The 14,497-nt window shown below is 37.8% G+C and overlaps 1 protein-coding gene across 1 annotated transcript; it reads left to right on the top strand.

Moving 5' to 3' along the window:
- Positions 1-6,094: 6,094 nt before the first annotated feature.
- On the top strand, positions 6,095-12,212 carry LOC110485501 (sialoadhesin). The gene is made up of 12 exons (XM_036940080.1): positions 6,095-7,076; positions 7,359-7,703; positions 7,876-8,103; positions 8,263-8,607; positions 8,722-8,931; positions 9,084-9,353; positions 9,603-9,866; positions 9,974-10,237; positions 10,442-10,529; positions 10,652-10,706; positions 10,792-11,027; positions 11,791-12,212. Exons 1-12 carry the CDS (start codon positions 7,022-7,024, stop codon positions 11,855-11,857), a joined length of 2,427 nt encoding a protein of 808 aa, XP_036795975.1. The 5' UTR covers positions 6,095-7,021; the 3' UTR covers positions 11,858-12,212.
- The last annotated feature ends 2,285 nt before the right edge of the window (positions 12,213-14,497 follow it).

Here is a 14,497-nt window from a genome sequence, read left to right as displayed (position 1 = left end):
TAGGAGTAGTACTAACATGAGACAGTGATGGTGGGTTGTGTTTAGGAGTAGTATTAACATGAGACACTGTGATGGTGGGTTGTGTTTAGGAGTAGTATTAACATGAGACACATTGATGGTGGGTTGTGTTTAGGAGTAGTATTAACATGAGACACAGTGATGGTGGGTTGTGTTTAGGAGTAGTATTAACATGAGACACAGTGATGGTGGGTTGTGGTTAGGAGTAGTATTAACATGAGACACAGTGGTGGTGGGTTGTGTTTAGGAGTAGTATTAACATGAGACACAGTGATGGTGGGTTGTGGTTAGGAGTAGTATTAACATGAGACACAGTGATGGTGGGTTGTGTTTAGGAGTAGTATTAACATGAGACACAGTGATGGTGGGTTGTGTTTAGGAGTAGTATTAACATGAGACACAGTGATGGTGGGTTGTGGTTAGGAGTAGTATTAACATGAGACACAGTGATGGTGGGTTGTGTTTAGGAGTAGTATTAACATGAGACACAGTGATGGTGGGTTGTGTTTAGGAGTAGTATTAACATGAGACACAGTGATGGTGGGTTGTGTTTAGGAGTAGTATTAACATGAGACACAGTGATGGTGGGTTGTGTTTAGGAGTAGTATTAACATGAGACACAGTGATGGTGGGTTGTGTTTAGGAGTAGTATTCACATGAGACACAGTGATGGTGGGTTGTGTTTAGGAGTAGTATTAACATGAGACACAGTGATGGTGGGTTGTGTTTAGGGGTAGTATTAACATGAGACACAGTGATGGTGGGTTGTGTTTAGGAGTAGTATTAACATGAGACACAGTGATGGTGAGTTGTGTTTAGGAGTAGTATTAACATGAGACACAGTGATGGTGGGTTGTGGTTAGGAGTAGTATTAACATGAGACACAGTGATGGTGGGTTGTGTTTAGGAGTAGTATTAACATGAGACACAGTGATGGTGAGTTGTGTTTAGGAGTAGTATTAACATGAGACACAGTGATGGTGGGTTGTGTTTAGGAGTAGTATTGACATGAGACACAGTGATGGTGTGTTGTGTTTAGGAGTAGTATTGACATGAGACACAGTGATGGTGGGTTGTGTTTAGGAGTAGTATTAACATGAGACACAGTGATGGTGTGTTGTGTTTAGGAGTAGTATTAACATGAGACACAGTGATGGTGGGTTGTGTTTAGGAGTAGTATTAACATGAGACACAGTGATGGTGGGTTGTGTTTAGGAGTAGTACTAACATGAGACACAGTGATGGAGGGTTGTGTTTAGGAGTAGTATTAACATGAGACACAGTGATGGTGGGTTGTGTTTAGGAGTAGTATTAACATGAGACACAGTGATGGTGGGTTGTGTTTAGGAGTAGTATTAACATGAGACACAGTGATGGTGGGTTGTGTTTAGGAGTAGTACTAACATGAGACACAGTGATGGAGGGTTGTGTTTAGGAGTAGTATTAACATGAGACACAGTGATGGTGGGTTGTGTTTAGGAGTAGTATTAACATGAGACACAGTGATGGAGGGTTGTGTTTAGGAGTAGTATTAACATGAGACACAGTGATGGTGGGTTGTGTTTAGGAGTAGTATTAACATGAGACACAGTGATGGTGGGTTGTGTTTAGGAGTAGTATTGGTACATTAGACTACAAATATACAGTTGAAGTAAGGAGTTTAAATACACATTGGAGTCATTAAAACTTGTTTTTCAACCACTCCACACATTTCTTGTCAGCAAACTATAGTTTTGGACAGTCGGTTAGGACATCTCCTTTGTGCATGACACAAGTCATTTTTACAAAAATTGATTACAGACAGATTATTTCACTTAAAATTCACTGTTTCAAATTCCAGCGGGTCAGAAGTTTACATACACTAAGTTAACAGCTTGGAAAATTCCCGAAAATTATGTCATGGCTTTAGAAGCTTCTGATGGGCTAATTGACATCATTTGAGTCAATTGGACGTGTACCTGTGGATGTATTTCCAGGCCTACCTTCAAACTCAGTGCCTCTTTGCTTGACATCATGGGAAAATCAAAAGACCTCAGAAAAAAGTTGTAGACCTCCACAAGTCTGGTTCATCCTTGGGAGCAATTTCCGAAAGCCTGACGGTACCACGTTCATCTGTACAAACAATAGTACGCAAGTATAGAAACCATGGGACCACGCAGCCGTCATACTGCTCAGGAAGGAGACGCGTTCTGTCTCCTAGTGATGAACGTACTTTGGTGCGAAAAGTGCAAATCAATCCCGGAACAACAGCAAACAACAGGTACACATGTATCTATATCCACAGTAAAACTAGTCTTATATCGACATAACCTGAAAGGCCACTCAGCAAGGAGGAAGCCACTGCTCCAAAACCACCATAAAAAAGCCAGACTACGGTTTGCAACTGCACATGCGGACAAAGATTGTACTTTTTGGTCTGATTAAACAAAAATAGTACTGTTTGGCCATAATGACCATTGTTATGTTTGGAGGGAAACAGCGGAGGCTTGCAAGCCGAAGAACACCATCCCAACCGTTAAGCATTGGGGTGGCAGCATCATGTTGTGGGGGTGCTTTGCTGCAGGAGGGACTGGTGCACTTCACAAAATAGATAGCATCACGAAGCAGGAAAATTATGTGGATATATTGAAGCAATATCTCAAGACATCAGTCAAGTTATAGCTTGGTCGCAAATGGGTCTTCCAAATGAACAATGACCCCAAACATACTTCCAATGTTGTTGCAAAATGGCTTAAGGACAACACAGTCGAGGTATTGGAGTGTCTATCACAAAGCCCTGACCTCAATCCTATAGAATATTTGTGGGCAGAACTGAAAAAGCGTGCGCGAGCAAGGAGGCCTACAAACCTGACTCAGTTACACCAGCTCTGTCAGGAGGAATGGGCCAAAATTCACCCAACTTATTGTGGGAAGCTTGTGGAAGGCTAACCGAAACGTTTGACCCAAGTTAAACAATTTAAAGAAAATGCTAACAAATACTAATTGAGTGTATGTAAACTTCTGACCCATTAGGAATGTGATGAAATAAATAAAAGCTGAAAAAAATCAATCCCCCTACTATTATTCTGACATTTCACAAGAAAGTGGTGATCCTAACTGACCTAAAACGATTTTTATTAGGATTAAATGTCAGGAATTGTGAAAAACTGAGTATAAATGTATTTCGCTAAGGTGTATGTAAACTTCCGACTTCAACTTGATGTATATATATATATATATATATATATGGATAGCAGGCTACATTAGACTATATGTATAACAGGCTACATTAGACTATATATGGATGACAGGCTACATTAGACTATATATGAATAGCAAGCTACATTAGACTATATATGGATAACAGGCTACATTAGACTATATATGAATAACAGGCTACATTAGACTATATATGGATGACAGGCTACATTAGACTATATATGGATAACAGGTTACATTAGACTATATATGGATGACAGGCTACATTAGACTATATATGGATAACAGGCTACATTAGACTATACAGAATATGGACAGCAGTAGTCAATACAGCAGACTATGGTGATGATGATACTTATGTCTCTGCTAACTAATGCTACTACCAGTACTGCACACAAGGGTCAACAGTGTAACATAATATGATAGTGGTATGTTGTAGTACTACAGACATCAGTGGTTGTGTCCTTAAATGTGACTTTGTCAAGTAGCCAGTGTTGTGTTTCACCATTCTACCTGATGTATTGTCAGTTTGTAATGTTGTTATTAGTCCAACATTATTGAGGGCATTATTATTAGGATGGTGCAGTAATGTTGAGATGCCAGTAGGGGGAGCTCTAGTCTAGAACACTGGAACCTTCAGTACCACTTTGATGCAGCTGATGAGGAGTGTAAATTGAATGGGTTTGTAGAATAGAAGGAAAATCTAATGGAAGGTGTAGACCTTACCATGAAATGATTACTTACAAGTCCATTGAACTGTCCAACTGTTAGCAGCACACCACCCTGCATCCCACTGCTAGCTTACTTCTAAAGCTAAGCAGCGTTCAACCTGATCAGTCCCTGGATGGGAGACCAGAAGCTACTGGAAGTGGTGTTGGAGAGCCAGAAGGAGGCACCCCTTCCTCTGGTTTAAAAATATATACATCCCAATGTCCCATGGTAGTGATTGAGGACATTGCCCTGTGTAGGGTGCTGTCTTTTGGATGGGACATTAAATTGGTGTCCTGAATCTCTGTGGTCACTAAAGATCCCATGGCACTTATTGTAAGACTAGGTGTGTTAACCCTGATGTCCACTGCTAAAATTCACAATCTGGCCCTCATGTCATCCCCAGATTTAATTGGTTCATTCATCCCCCTTTTAAATATTCCCCAGGTTGTTGCTGAAAATGACAATGTTTTCTCAATCATCTTACCTGGTAAAATAAGGCTAAGATACATAATAAATATATATAGAACTTTGACCTGTTCCATGTAGAACTGAGAGGGGCAAGGCAACACATTCTAATGTATTATAAACATTCTAAATAGTAGACTATAGTAAACACATTCTAATATATTATGAACATTCCAAATAGCAGGCTATAGTAAACACATTCTAATATATTATAAACATTCTAAATAGTAGACTATAGTAAACACATTCTAATATATTATAAACATTCTAAATAGTAGACAATAGTAAACACATTCTAATATATTATAAACATTCTAAATAGTAGACTGTAGTAAACACATTCTAAGATATTATAAACATTCTAAATAGTAGACTATAGTAAACACATTCTAAGATATTATACACATTCTAAATAGTAGACTATAGTAAACACATTCTAATATATTGTAAACATTCTAAATAGTAGACTGTAGTAAACACATTCTAAGATATTATAAACATTCTAAATAGTAGACTATAGTAAACACATTCTAAGATATTATACACATTCTAAATAGTAGACTATAGTAAACACATTCTAAGATATTATTGTCATGGTTTTCTTCTGGTGAAAGAGAGGAGCACCAAAATGCAGCGTGGTTATCTTTATACATATTTAATGAAAGATGAAAAATACAAAAATTTTATAAAACGTAATGTGAAAAACCGAAACAGCCCTATCTGGTGCAACAAACACAAAGACAGGAAAACAATCACCCACGAAATACCCAAAGAATATGGCTGCCTAAATATGGTTCCCAATCAGAGACAACGAAAAACACCTGCCTCTGATTGAGAACCACTCTGGGCAACCATAGACTTTCCTAGACTACTTAACTAAACACAATAGCATAAACTACAAAACCTCTAGACAAAACAAACCAAATAAATCACCCATGTCACACCCTGGCCTAACCAAAATAATAAAGATAACACAGAATACTAAGACCAGGGCGTGACAATTATAAACATTCTAAATAGTAGACTATAGTAAACACATTCTAATATATTATTAACATTCTAAATTGTAGGCTGTAGTAAACACATTCTAATATATTATAAACATTCTAAATAGTAGACTATAGTAAACACATTCCAATATATTATAAACATTCTAAATAGTAGACTATAGTAAACACATTCTAATATATTATAAACATTCTAAATAGTAGACTATAGTAAACACATTCTAATATATTATAAACATTCCACATCGTAGGCTATAGTAAACACATTCTAATATATTATACACATTCTAAATAGTAGGCCATAGTAAACACATTCTAATATATTATAAACATTCCAAATAGTAGACTATAGTAAACACATTCTAATATATTAAACACATTCTAATATATTATAAACATTCTAAATAGTAGACTATAGTAAACACATTCTAATATATTATAAACATTCTAAATAGTAGACTATAGTAAACACATTCTAATATATTATAAACATTCTAAATAGTAGACTATAGTAAACACATTCTAATATATCATAAACATTCTAAATAGTAGGCTATAGTAAACACATTCTAATATATTATAAACATTCTAAATAGTAGACTATAGTAAACACATTCTAATACATTAAACACATTCTAAATAGTAGGCTATAGTAAACACATTCTAATATATTATAAACATTCTAAATAGTAGACTATAGTAAACACATTCTGATGTGCTGTTATGGTCATCATCCATAAAGAGGAAGGAAAGGACAGTCAGTTGCTATAAATATGTATCAACCACAGAACTGACACTTACTAGCAGTTCCCACTCACTACCAGTCAGTTAACTCACTGTACAAGACCTCTCCCCTTCAGTCTGTAAGTACTCTTGAGATCTTGAAATATGTTTTTTTGTTTTTAGCCGTAAGTCATGTACTCAAGGGTCTCAGACTTGGAGTGCTGATCTAGGATCAGGTCCTCCTGGTCCATATAATTATGATCTAAATGGAAAACTAGATCCTACTCTGGGGCACTTGGTGAATACGAACACTATCATATAATGATGATATAAAAGATATGTGTGACTTGTTGTTTATCCTCACAGCTTGGGGATAGGAGTTCTCATTCAAGCTGGTGGTAAATGCCTTGCTCAAAATGGCAGATTTTTCCACCTTGCCAGGTCCGGGATTTGAACCAGTAATGTTTCAGTTACTGGCCCAACGTTCATAACCGCTATGCTACCTGCTGATACCACTGACACACCATATTACCAAACTATTATGATGGATGTTATTTACACACCATCCTCTCAAGGCTGTGATGATGATGTGTTGTTATTCTGCATCCCAAATGACACCATATTCCCTATAGAGTGCACTACTTTTGACTAGAGTCCTACCTGCTGCCCCTGATGGTATGTATGTAGTTAGTCACCAGCTATAGAGTGCACTACTTTTGACTAGAGTCCTACCTGCTGCCCCTGATGGTATGTGTGGAGTTAGTCACCAGCTATAGAGTGCACTCCTTTTGACTAGAGTCCTACCTGCTGCCCCCCTGATGGTATGTGTGTAGTTATTCACCAGCTATAGAGTGAGTTGTTGTTTATGTTTCTAAGACTGCAGGGTGGGAGATGCAACAATGGCCTTGAGAACAGCAGGAAGTGTGTTGGTGGTCTTTCTCTGGTCTGTAGCAGGTATGGTCTCATTCATATCTTTTAGTTGCTCTGTTTATCAATCTACAGACATTTATAAAAGGATAAGAATCATAATGAAATTCTGGTGTGTTCTGTTAGGAGTCTCCACTTCACTTTAAATAGTTATCTTTCACACCTCACTGAGTGATGCTTATCTGTGGTTTCCATTCACACTCAACTCAGGAACTATGGCAACAAAATGTGAACAAACCCTACAGTCAGTGTGAGCCAATAGTCCTCGTTCTCATTCTTATACCATTGTGTTGTGTGACTGTGTTTCAGTGGTACTGGGTCAGTATGGCTGGAGTGTGACTTACACCACTCAGAGTATCTGTACCTTGAAGGGGTCATCAGTGGATCTGTTCTGCTCTTACACATATCCCAGAGGTAAAGTCACAACAACCTTCTGGTTCACTGAATGGGGGACTGGTGTAGAACCTAAAGATCTAGGTCAGGACCCAGAGTATGCAGGTCGTCTGGAGTATCATGGAGATAAGAAGAAAGACTGTACCCTGAAAATCACAGACCTGAGAGAGAGAGACTCAGCTACGTACAATTTCAGATTCATAACAGATCAGACTGAAGGGAGATATTATGGTGATCCTGGAGTCACTCTGTCTGTTACAGGTACAGTAACTGCTAGTCTGTTGAATTCATATCTACTGTCCATTTAGGTCTAGAAATTGGATTTGTATATATGAAACAGATTTGAGAATTAAATTAGTTTGAGAATGTCTTGCATCATGTGATTAAACTATAGAACAGGTGATTCAGGGTTTAATGTTGTGATCAACTCCAGCTCTGCAGGTAAAGCTGACTTATTCAAGTTGGCAAAATTGGGTGACACTGACCTGTAGCACCACCTGTACTCTGAGTAACCCCAACCCCACTTACATCTGGTATAAGAATGGACAACATCTAGATGAGAGCACCTCCCCCCAGTACAAATACTCAGTCTCCAGTAACTATGAAGACAATTACTCCTGTGCTGTAAAAGGCCATGAGGATCTCCACTCTCCTGCAGTGTGTGAGTGAGAATTCAACTCAGTATTCTAGTATAACTTTTCAGATATAATTATTCTGTCTGCTAAACAGCTTCAGAGTTGTCTAGCAAAACTGTATCACACGATTACTGAAGCTCAATATTCTACTGTGTAAATCACGCCCTCTTGTCATTATGTTTCAGGTGTTCAGGGTCAGCGCTGCAACAGAGTGAATTACAATAAGATGAGAATCTGTGTCTTGAAGTGGTCAACAGTGGACATATCCTGTACTTATGATGGTTATTATGACACCACATCATCATTCTGGTTTAGAAGTGATAAGTCAACCCCTGAAGACCTAACCAGAGACCCAGGGTATGTAGGTCGTGTGAAGTACACTGACAAAGAGAGATGGAGATATAAAGGTCCCTTCACCCTGAGAATCACAGATCTGAGAGAGGAGGACTCAGCTGAGTATCGCTTCACTTTTAAAACAGACAACATTGAATGGGGTCATAGTTTCCCAGGAACAACTCTGTCTGTCACAGGTAATAAATACTACCCTGTATGATACAACTGTAAATCATATTGAATTACAGGATAAATATATTAACCATCCTGTTAACACAGAGGTGTATGTGGTTTTATACATATTGTTTCAGGTCTGCAGGTGAAGGTGACTCCTGCTGCAGAGGGACAGAAGACACTGACCTGTATCACCACCTGTACTCTGACTGACAACCCCACCTACATCTGGTACAAGAATGGACAGAATGTACAAGGTGTCTCCTCCCCCATGTACTCCATCAGCAGTGAGGATGCAGACAGCTACTTCTGTGCTGTAAAAGGCCGTCTCAGCTCTCCTGCAGTGTGTGAGTACATTACAATAGTACAGTATTCTACTCAGCAAGTATCATGTATTCAGGTTAAAGAGACGTCTTACTTTATCAATCATTACAGAACAAAAATATATTTTTTTACTAATTAATATTACTTTGACAAAACATTTGGTATTTTACATCAGATAAACCAAAGAACACCTCAGTGTCAGTCAGTCCCTCTGGTGAAATAGTGGAGGGCAGTTCAGTGATTCTGACCTGCAGCAGTGATGCCAACCCACCTGTGGAGAGTTACACCTGGTGGTACAAGAAAAATGGAGGTGACTATCAGAGTATGACAGGACCACAACATGTCTTCAATCAAATCCAGTCATCTGACACTGGAGAGTACTACTGTGAGTCCCAGAATGAGATGGGGACAGACAGGTCTAGGACCATTAACATGGATGTGAAGTGTGAGTAAAGTACAGATCAGTGTTTGAATGAGAAGGTAGCAAAACAATTATAACTAAATGAAGTAATCCTAAAGCATCTCCAAATATGTATTTATTAATTGAATTAACATTTTGTGTAAGTTAGAGTTTTAGATAGTTCTCTGACTTAACAGATCATTTATTTTTGACATGACATATCATTTGTAAATATACTACTGTCATAAATATGCTACTGTCCTATCCGTTCTCCTTAACCATCTTCAACACCAGATGGCCCAAAGAACATCTCAGTGTCAGTCAGTCCCTCTGGTGAAATAGTGGAGGGCAGTTCAGTGACTCTGACCTGCAGCAGTGATGCCAACCCACCTGTGGACAAATACACCTGGTACAAGAAGAACGTAACCTCACCAAAAGCATCAGGACAGAGTTACAGCATCACTAACATCATCTCTGAGGACAGAGGAGAATATTACTGTGAGACTGAGAATAAATATGGACGTCTCAACTCTTCTTCTGTGTCTGTGGACGTTCAGTGTAAGTTCATCTAACCTCATCTTTAATCATAGGATCACATTAAAATTCATTTTTAAATAACAAGTAAAACACTATTTAAAACACTGTTGTTACATATTGTCCACCAGACTCTCCAAATAACATCTCAGTGTCAGTCAGTCCCTCTGGTGAAATAGTGGAGGGCAGTTCAGTGACTCTGACCTGCAGCAGTGATGCCAACCCACCTGTGGACAAATACACCTGGTACTTTCAAAATGAGACTTTTCTAAATGGATGTGGACAGATGTACAACATCAGTAACTTCAAGTCTAAGGACAGTGGACATTACCACTGTGAGGCCTGGAATAGAAGAGGATCTAGGAACTCTACAGCTGTGATGATCATTTTACCAGGTGAAGTTCCATCTTATATATTTCAACACAAAATGATGTTTCAAACTAATATTAATAATTGTACTTTGGCTTATCATACTTTGTTTTATAATTATATATACGTTGAGATTAGATCAGTTAACAAATATTGTATTATTGTCCTGGACTATGTTTATGTTCAGTTTATTATGTGCCAGGGCTCATATCATCCATATTTTATTATAGGGAAACAAACAGTTCTGACTGCAGCTGTAGGAATCATAGTGGTGGTTCTGGTTCTCATCCTCTGTCTCTCTGGCTTCATGTGGTTCAGGTGAGTGATTATTTTAAAGATTATTTCACTCTAACACCTTTTTATTAACTTCATTTGTTCATTGATTCATTCATTCATTCATTCAATAATAAATTAATTAATCCATAAAATGTGTAAACCAGGAAGAAGGCCTCCATATCCACCTCTGACACAAGAGACACATCAGAGAAAGTACAGGTGAGTCTGTTACAATCAGATTATGTGTATTACTTGGTGGAGCATCTCTACTCATCATGTTGTCTGTCCTCTCTCTCTCCATCAGGGAGACTCTAGTCCAGTGTATGAAAACGTCTCAAACATGGCCGTGACCCCTACTGCAGCACAGACAGAGTCCACAGTCGACCAGGATGATGTTCACTATGCCAGCGTCCACTTCTCTCGCTCCAAAAACCAGGAAGTGCCTCTGTACTCCACCGTCCAGCTGCCTCAACCCCAGAAACAGGAAGAGGATGTCCAGTACGATGCTGTGAAATTCAACCTCCCCAGTGCTGCCACCCGGTGAGAATATTCTGCCATTACAACAACGTAGAGCCAATTATAGAGCATTGTGAATAACCCAAATTAAAGCAGAAGTTGGCTTTTTTACAACAACATTTCATTTTGTTATGTAAATGCCCTGTTGTAGAATAGCCCAGACACCTTTTTTTGCAATTTCCCTTGTTTTAGAGAAACTTCCCCCAACCAGAAATTCACTTCCTCATCCTCGTTGTGCAGTACGGAGGCTCTGAAAAAACATGAACAAATGCTCCAAAAACCCCCTAAGACGTCCTTTTAGAAACAGAAATATCTCAGTATAGTGATGCAGGTCTTTAGACGTAACAGTTGTACACATGACATTGTGTCATTCTGAACTTTATCCACAACGTTATATTCCGTTTTGTGTGACTCCTGCTGTTTCTCCGTCCAACTGTTCTATTCTCCGAGTATCAGGCTGCTAGAACGGACGAGAAGCATCGTTCAAGTCTCAACAACATGGAACATGACGTTACGGAGTTCAGAATGACACCATTTCATGTGTACAACATCTAAAGACATGCATCACTACAGACTACTTAGAGTTTCTTAGTTTCTAAAATGATGTTTTGGGGTGTTTTTGGAGCCCACTGACTGAACAACTAGGATGAGGAAGTGAATAGATGATTGGGGATAGTTTCTCAAAAACGAGTGAAATCGCAAAAAGAATCTGCCCCTTCTATAACATACTATTTACATATCATTTTTTTTAGATTTGGTTGTAAACAAGCTATATTCTTGATTACAGCTTATTCATATGCTGCTACTTATTGGAACGAGAAGACCATGATGTCATCAATAAGCAAAAGAGTTGACCCTCAGTGGCCACTAGTGATGTCATTTCATTAAACTACAAACCTAACAATGGAAATCTCAAGACAATTCCCATGTCTATAATGAGAGAGTGGTGGTTTTGAGGAACTGTTCTGTGTTCCAAATGGAACCCTATTCCTTATTTAGTGCACTACATTTCACCAGAACCTTAGAGGCCTTGCTCAAAGTAATGCACTATAAAGAGTATAAGAAGGGCTTTTTGGGGATGCAGATTCTGTTTCATTTCTGTTTCTCTCTCCTCAGACCCACAGCAGCACAAGCAGCTGAGGAGGAGTCCTCTGTTCTCTACAGTACAGTCAACTAACCTGAACCAAGAAGACCTGAACACAACAAACCCTGAACCAGGAAGACCTGAACACAACAAACCCTGAACCAGGAAGACCTGAACACAACAAACCCTGAACCAAGAAGACCTGAACACAACAAACCCAGAACCAAGAAGACCTGAACACAACAAACCCAGAACCAAGAAGACCTGAACACAACAAACCCAGAACCAAGAAGACCTGAACACAACATACCCAGAACCAAGAAGACCTGAACACAACAAACCCAGAACCAAGAAGACCTGAACACAACATACCCAGAACCAAGACCTGAACACAACAAACCCAGAACCAAGACCTGAACACAACATACCCAGAACCAAGAAGACCTGAACACAACAAACCCAGAACCAAGAAGACCTGAACACAACATACCCAGAACCAAGACCTGAACACAACAAACCCAGAACCAAGAAAACCTGAACACAAGTTTGACAGAAACCCTGTATAGCTGGATCTGTATAGTCCAACTAAGTGTTATAATAATGTATCATAAGATTTGCCATTTAGAAAATGCTTTTATCCAAAGAGACTTATAATTATGTGTGAATACATTCTACATGCCGGTGGCCCCACTGGGAATGGAAACCATGCACCATGCTCTACCACCTGAGACACACAGGACTACTGTATTCACACTTAGTTGGAGTGCTGATCTATGGTCAGTTTTGTCTTATAAACAAAGCTGTACTTGTCCTCTTGCTCAGTTGTGCACCGGGGCCTCCCACTCCTCTTTCTATTCTGGTTAGAGCCAGTTTGCGCTGTTCTGTGAAGGGAGTAGTACGTTGTACGAGATCTTCAGTTTCTTGGCAATTTCTCGCATGGAATAGCCTTAATTTCTCAGAACAAGAATAGAATGATGAGTTTCAGAAGAAAGTTATTTGTTTCTGGCCATTTTGAGCCTGTAATCGAACCCACAAATGCTGATACTCCAGATACTCAACGAGTCTAAGGCCAGTTTTATTGCTTCTTTAATCAGGACAACAGTTTTTAGCTGTGCTAACATAATTGCAAAAGGGTTTTCTTTTAAAATGATAAACTTGGATTAGCTAACACAATGTGCCATTGGAACACAAGAGTGATGGTTGCTGATAATGGGCCACTGTACGCCTGTGTAGATATTCCATAAAAAATCTGCCGTTTCCAGCTACAAAAGTCATTTAAAACATTAACCATGTCTACACTGTATTACTGATCGATTTGATGTTATTTTAATGGACAAAAAATTAGCTTTTCTTTTAAAAACAAAGACATTTCTAAGTGACCCCAAACTTTTGACCAGTAGTGTGTGTGTGTATATATATAAATTATTCTTAATTACATTTTTCATTAAAAAATATATACACTTATAATCAAATTTATGAGATTATATATGAACATTCAATATTTTTTTTCTAATTTGTTTCTATTCCATTAAATTATACAGTACTGTACTATTCTATTACATTATACAGTCCTGTACTATTCTATTACAGTATACAGTACTGTACTATTCTATTACATTATACAGTACTGTACTATTCTATTACAGTATACAGTCCTGTACTATTCTATTATATTATACAGTACTGTACTATTCTATTACAGTATACAGTCCTGTACTATTCTATTACATTATACAGTATTGTACTATTCTATTACATTATACAGTACTATTCTATTACATTATACAGTACTGTACTATTCTATTACATTATACAGTCCTGTACTATTCTATTACATTATACAGTACTGTACTATTCTATTATATTATACAGTACTGTACTATTCTATTACATTATACAGTATTGTACTATTCTATTACAGTATACAGTACTATTCTATTACATTATACAGTACTGTACTATTCTATTACATTATACAGTCCTGTACTATTCTATTACATTATACAGTACTGTACTATTCTATTATATTATACAGTACTGTACTATTCTATTACATTATACAGTCCTGTGCTATTCTATTACATTATACAGTACTGTACTATTCTATTACAGTATACAGTACTGTACTATTCTATTACATTATACAGTACTGTACTATTCTATTACATTATACAGTCCTGTGCTATTCTATTACATTATACAGTCCTGTGCTATTCTATTACATTATACAGTACTGTACTATTCTATTACAGTATACAGTCCTGTACTATTCTATTACAGTATACAGTCCTGTACTATTCTATTACAGTATACAGTACTATTCTATTAAATTATACAGTATACAGTACTATTCTATTACATTATACAGTATACAGTACTATTCTATTACAGTATTATACTATTCTATTAC

The sequence above is a fragment of the Oncorhynchus mykiss genome, chromosome 13 (genome assembly GCF_013265735.2).
Source record: "Oncorhynchus mykiss isolate Arlee chromosome 13, USDA_OmykA_1.1, whole genome shotgun sequence".
NCBI lineage: Eukaryota > Metazoa > Chordata > Actinopteri > Salmoniformes > Salmonidae > Oncorhynchus > Oncorhynchus mykiss.
Note: the sequence above shows the minus strand (reverse complement) of the source record. Positions and strands in the feature narration are given on the sequence as shown.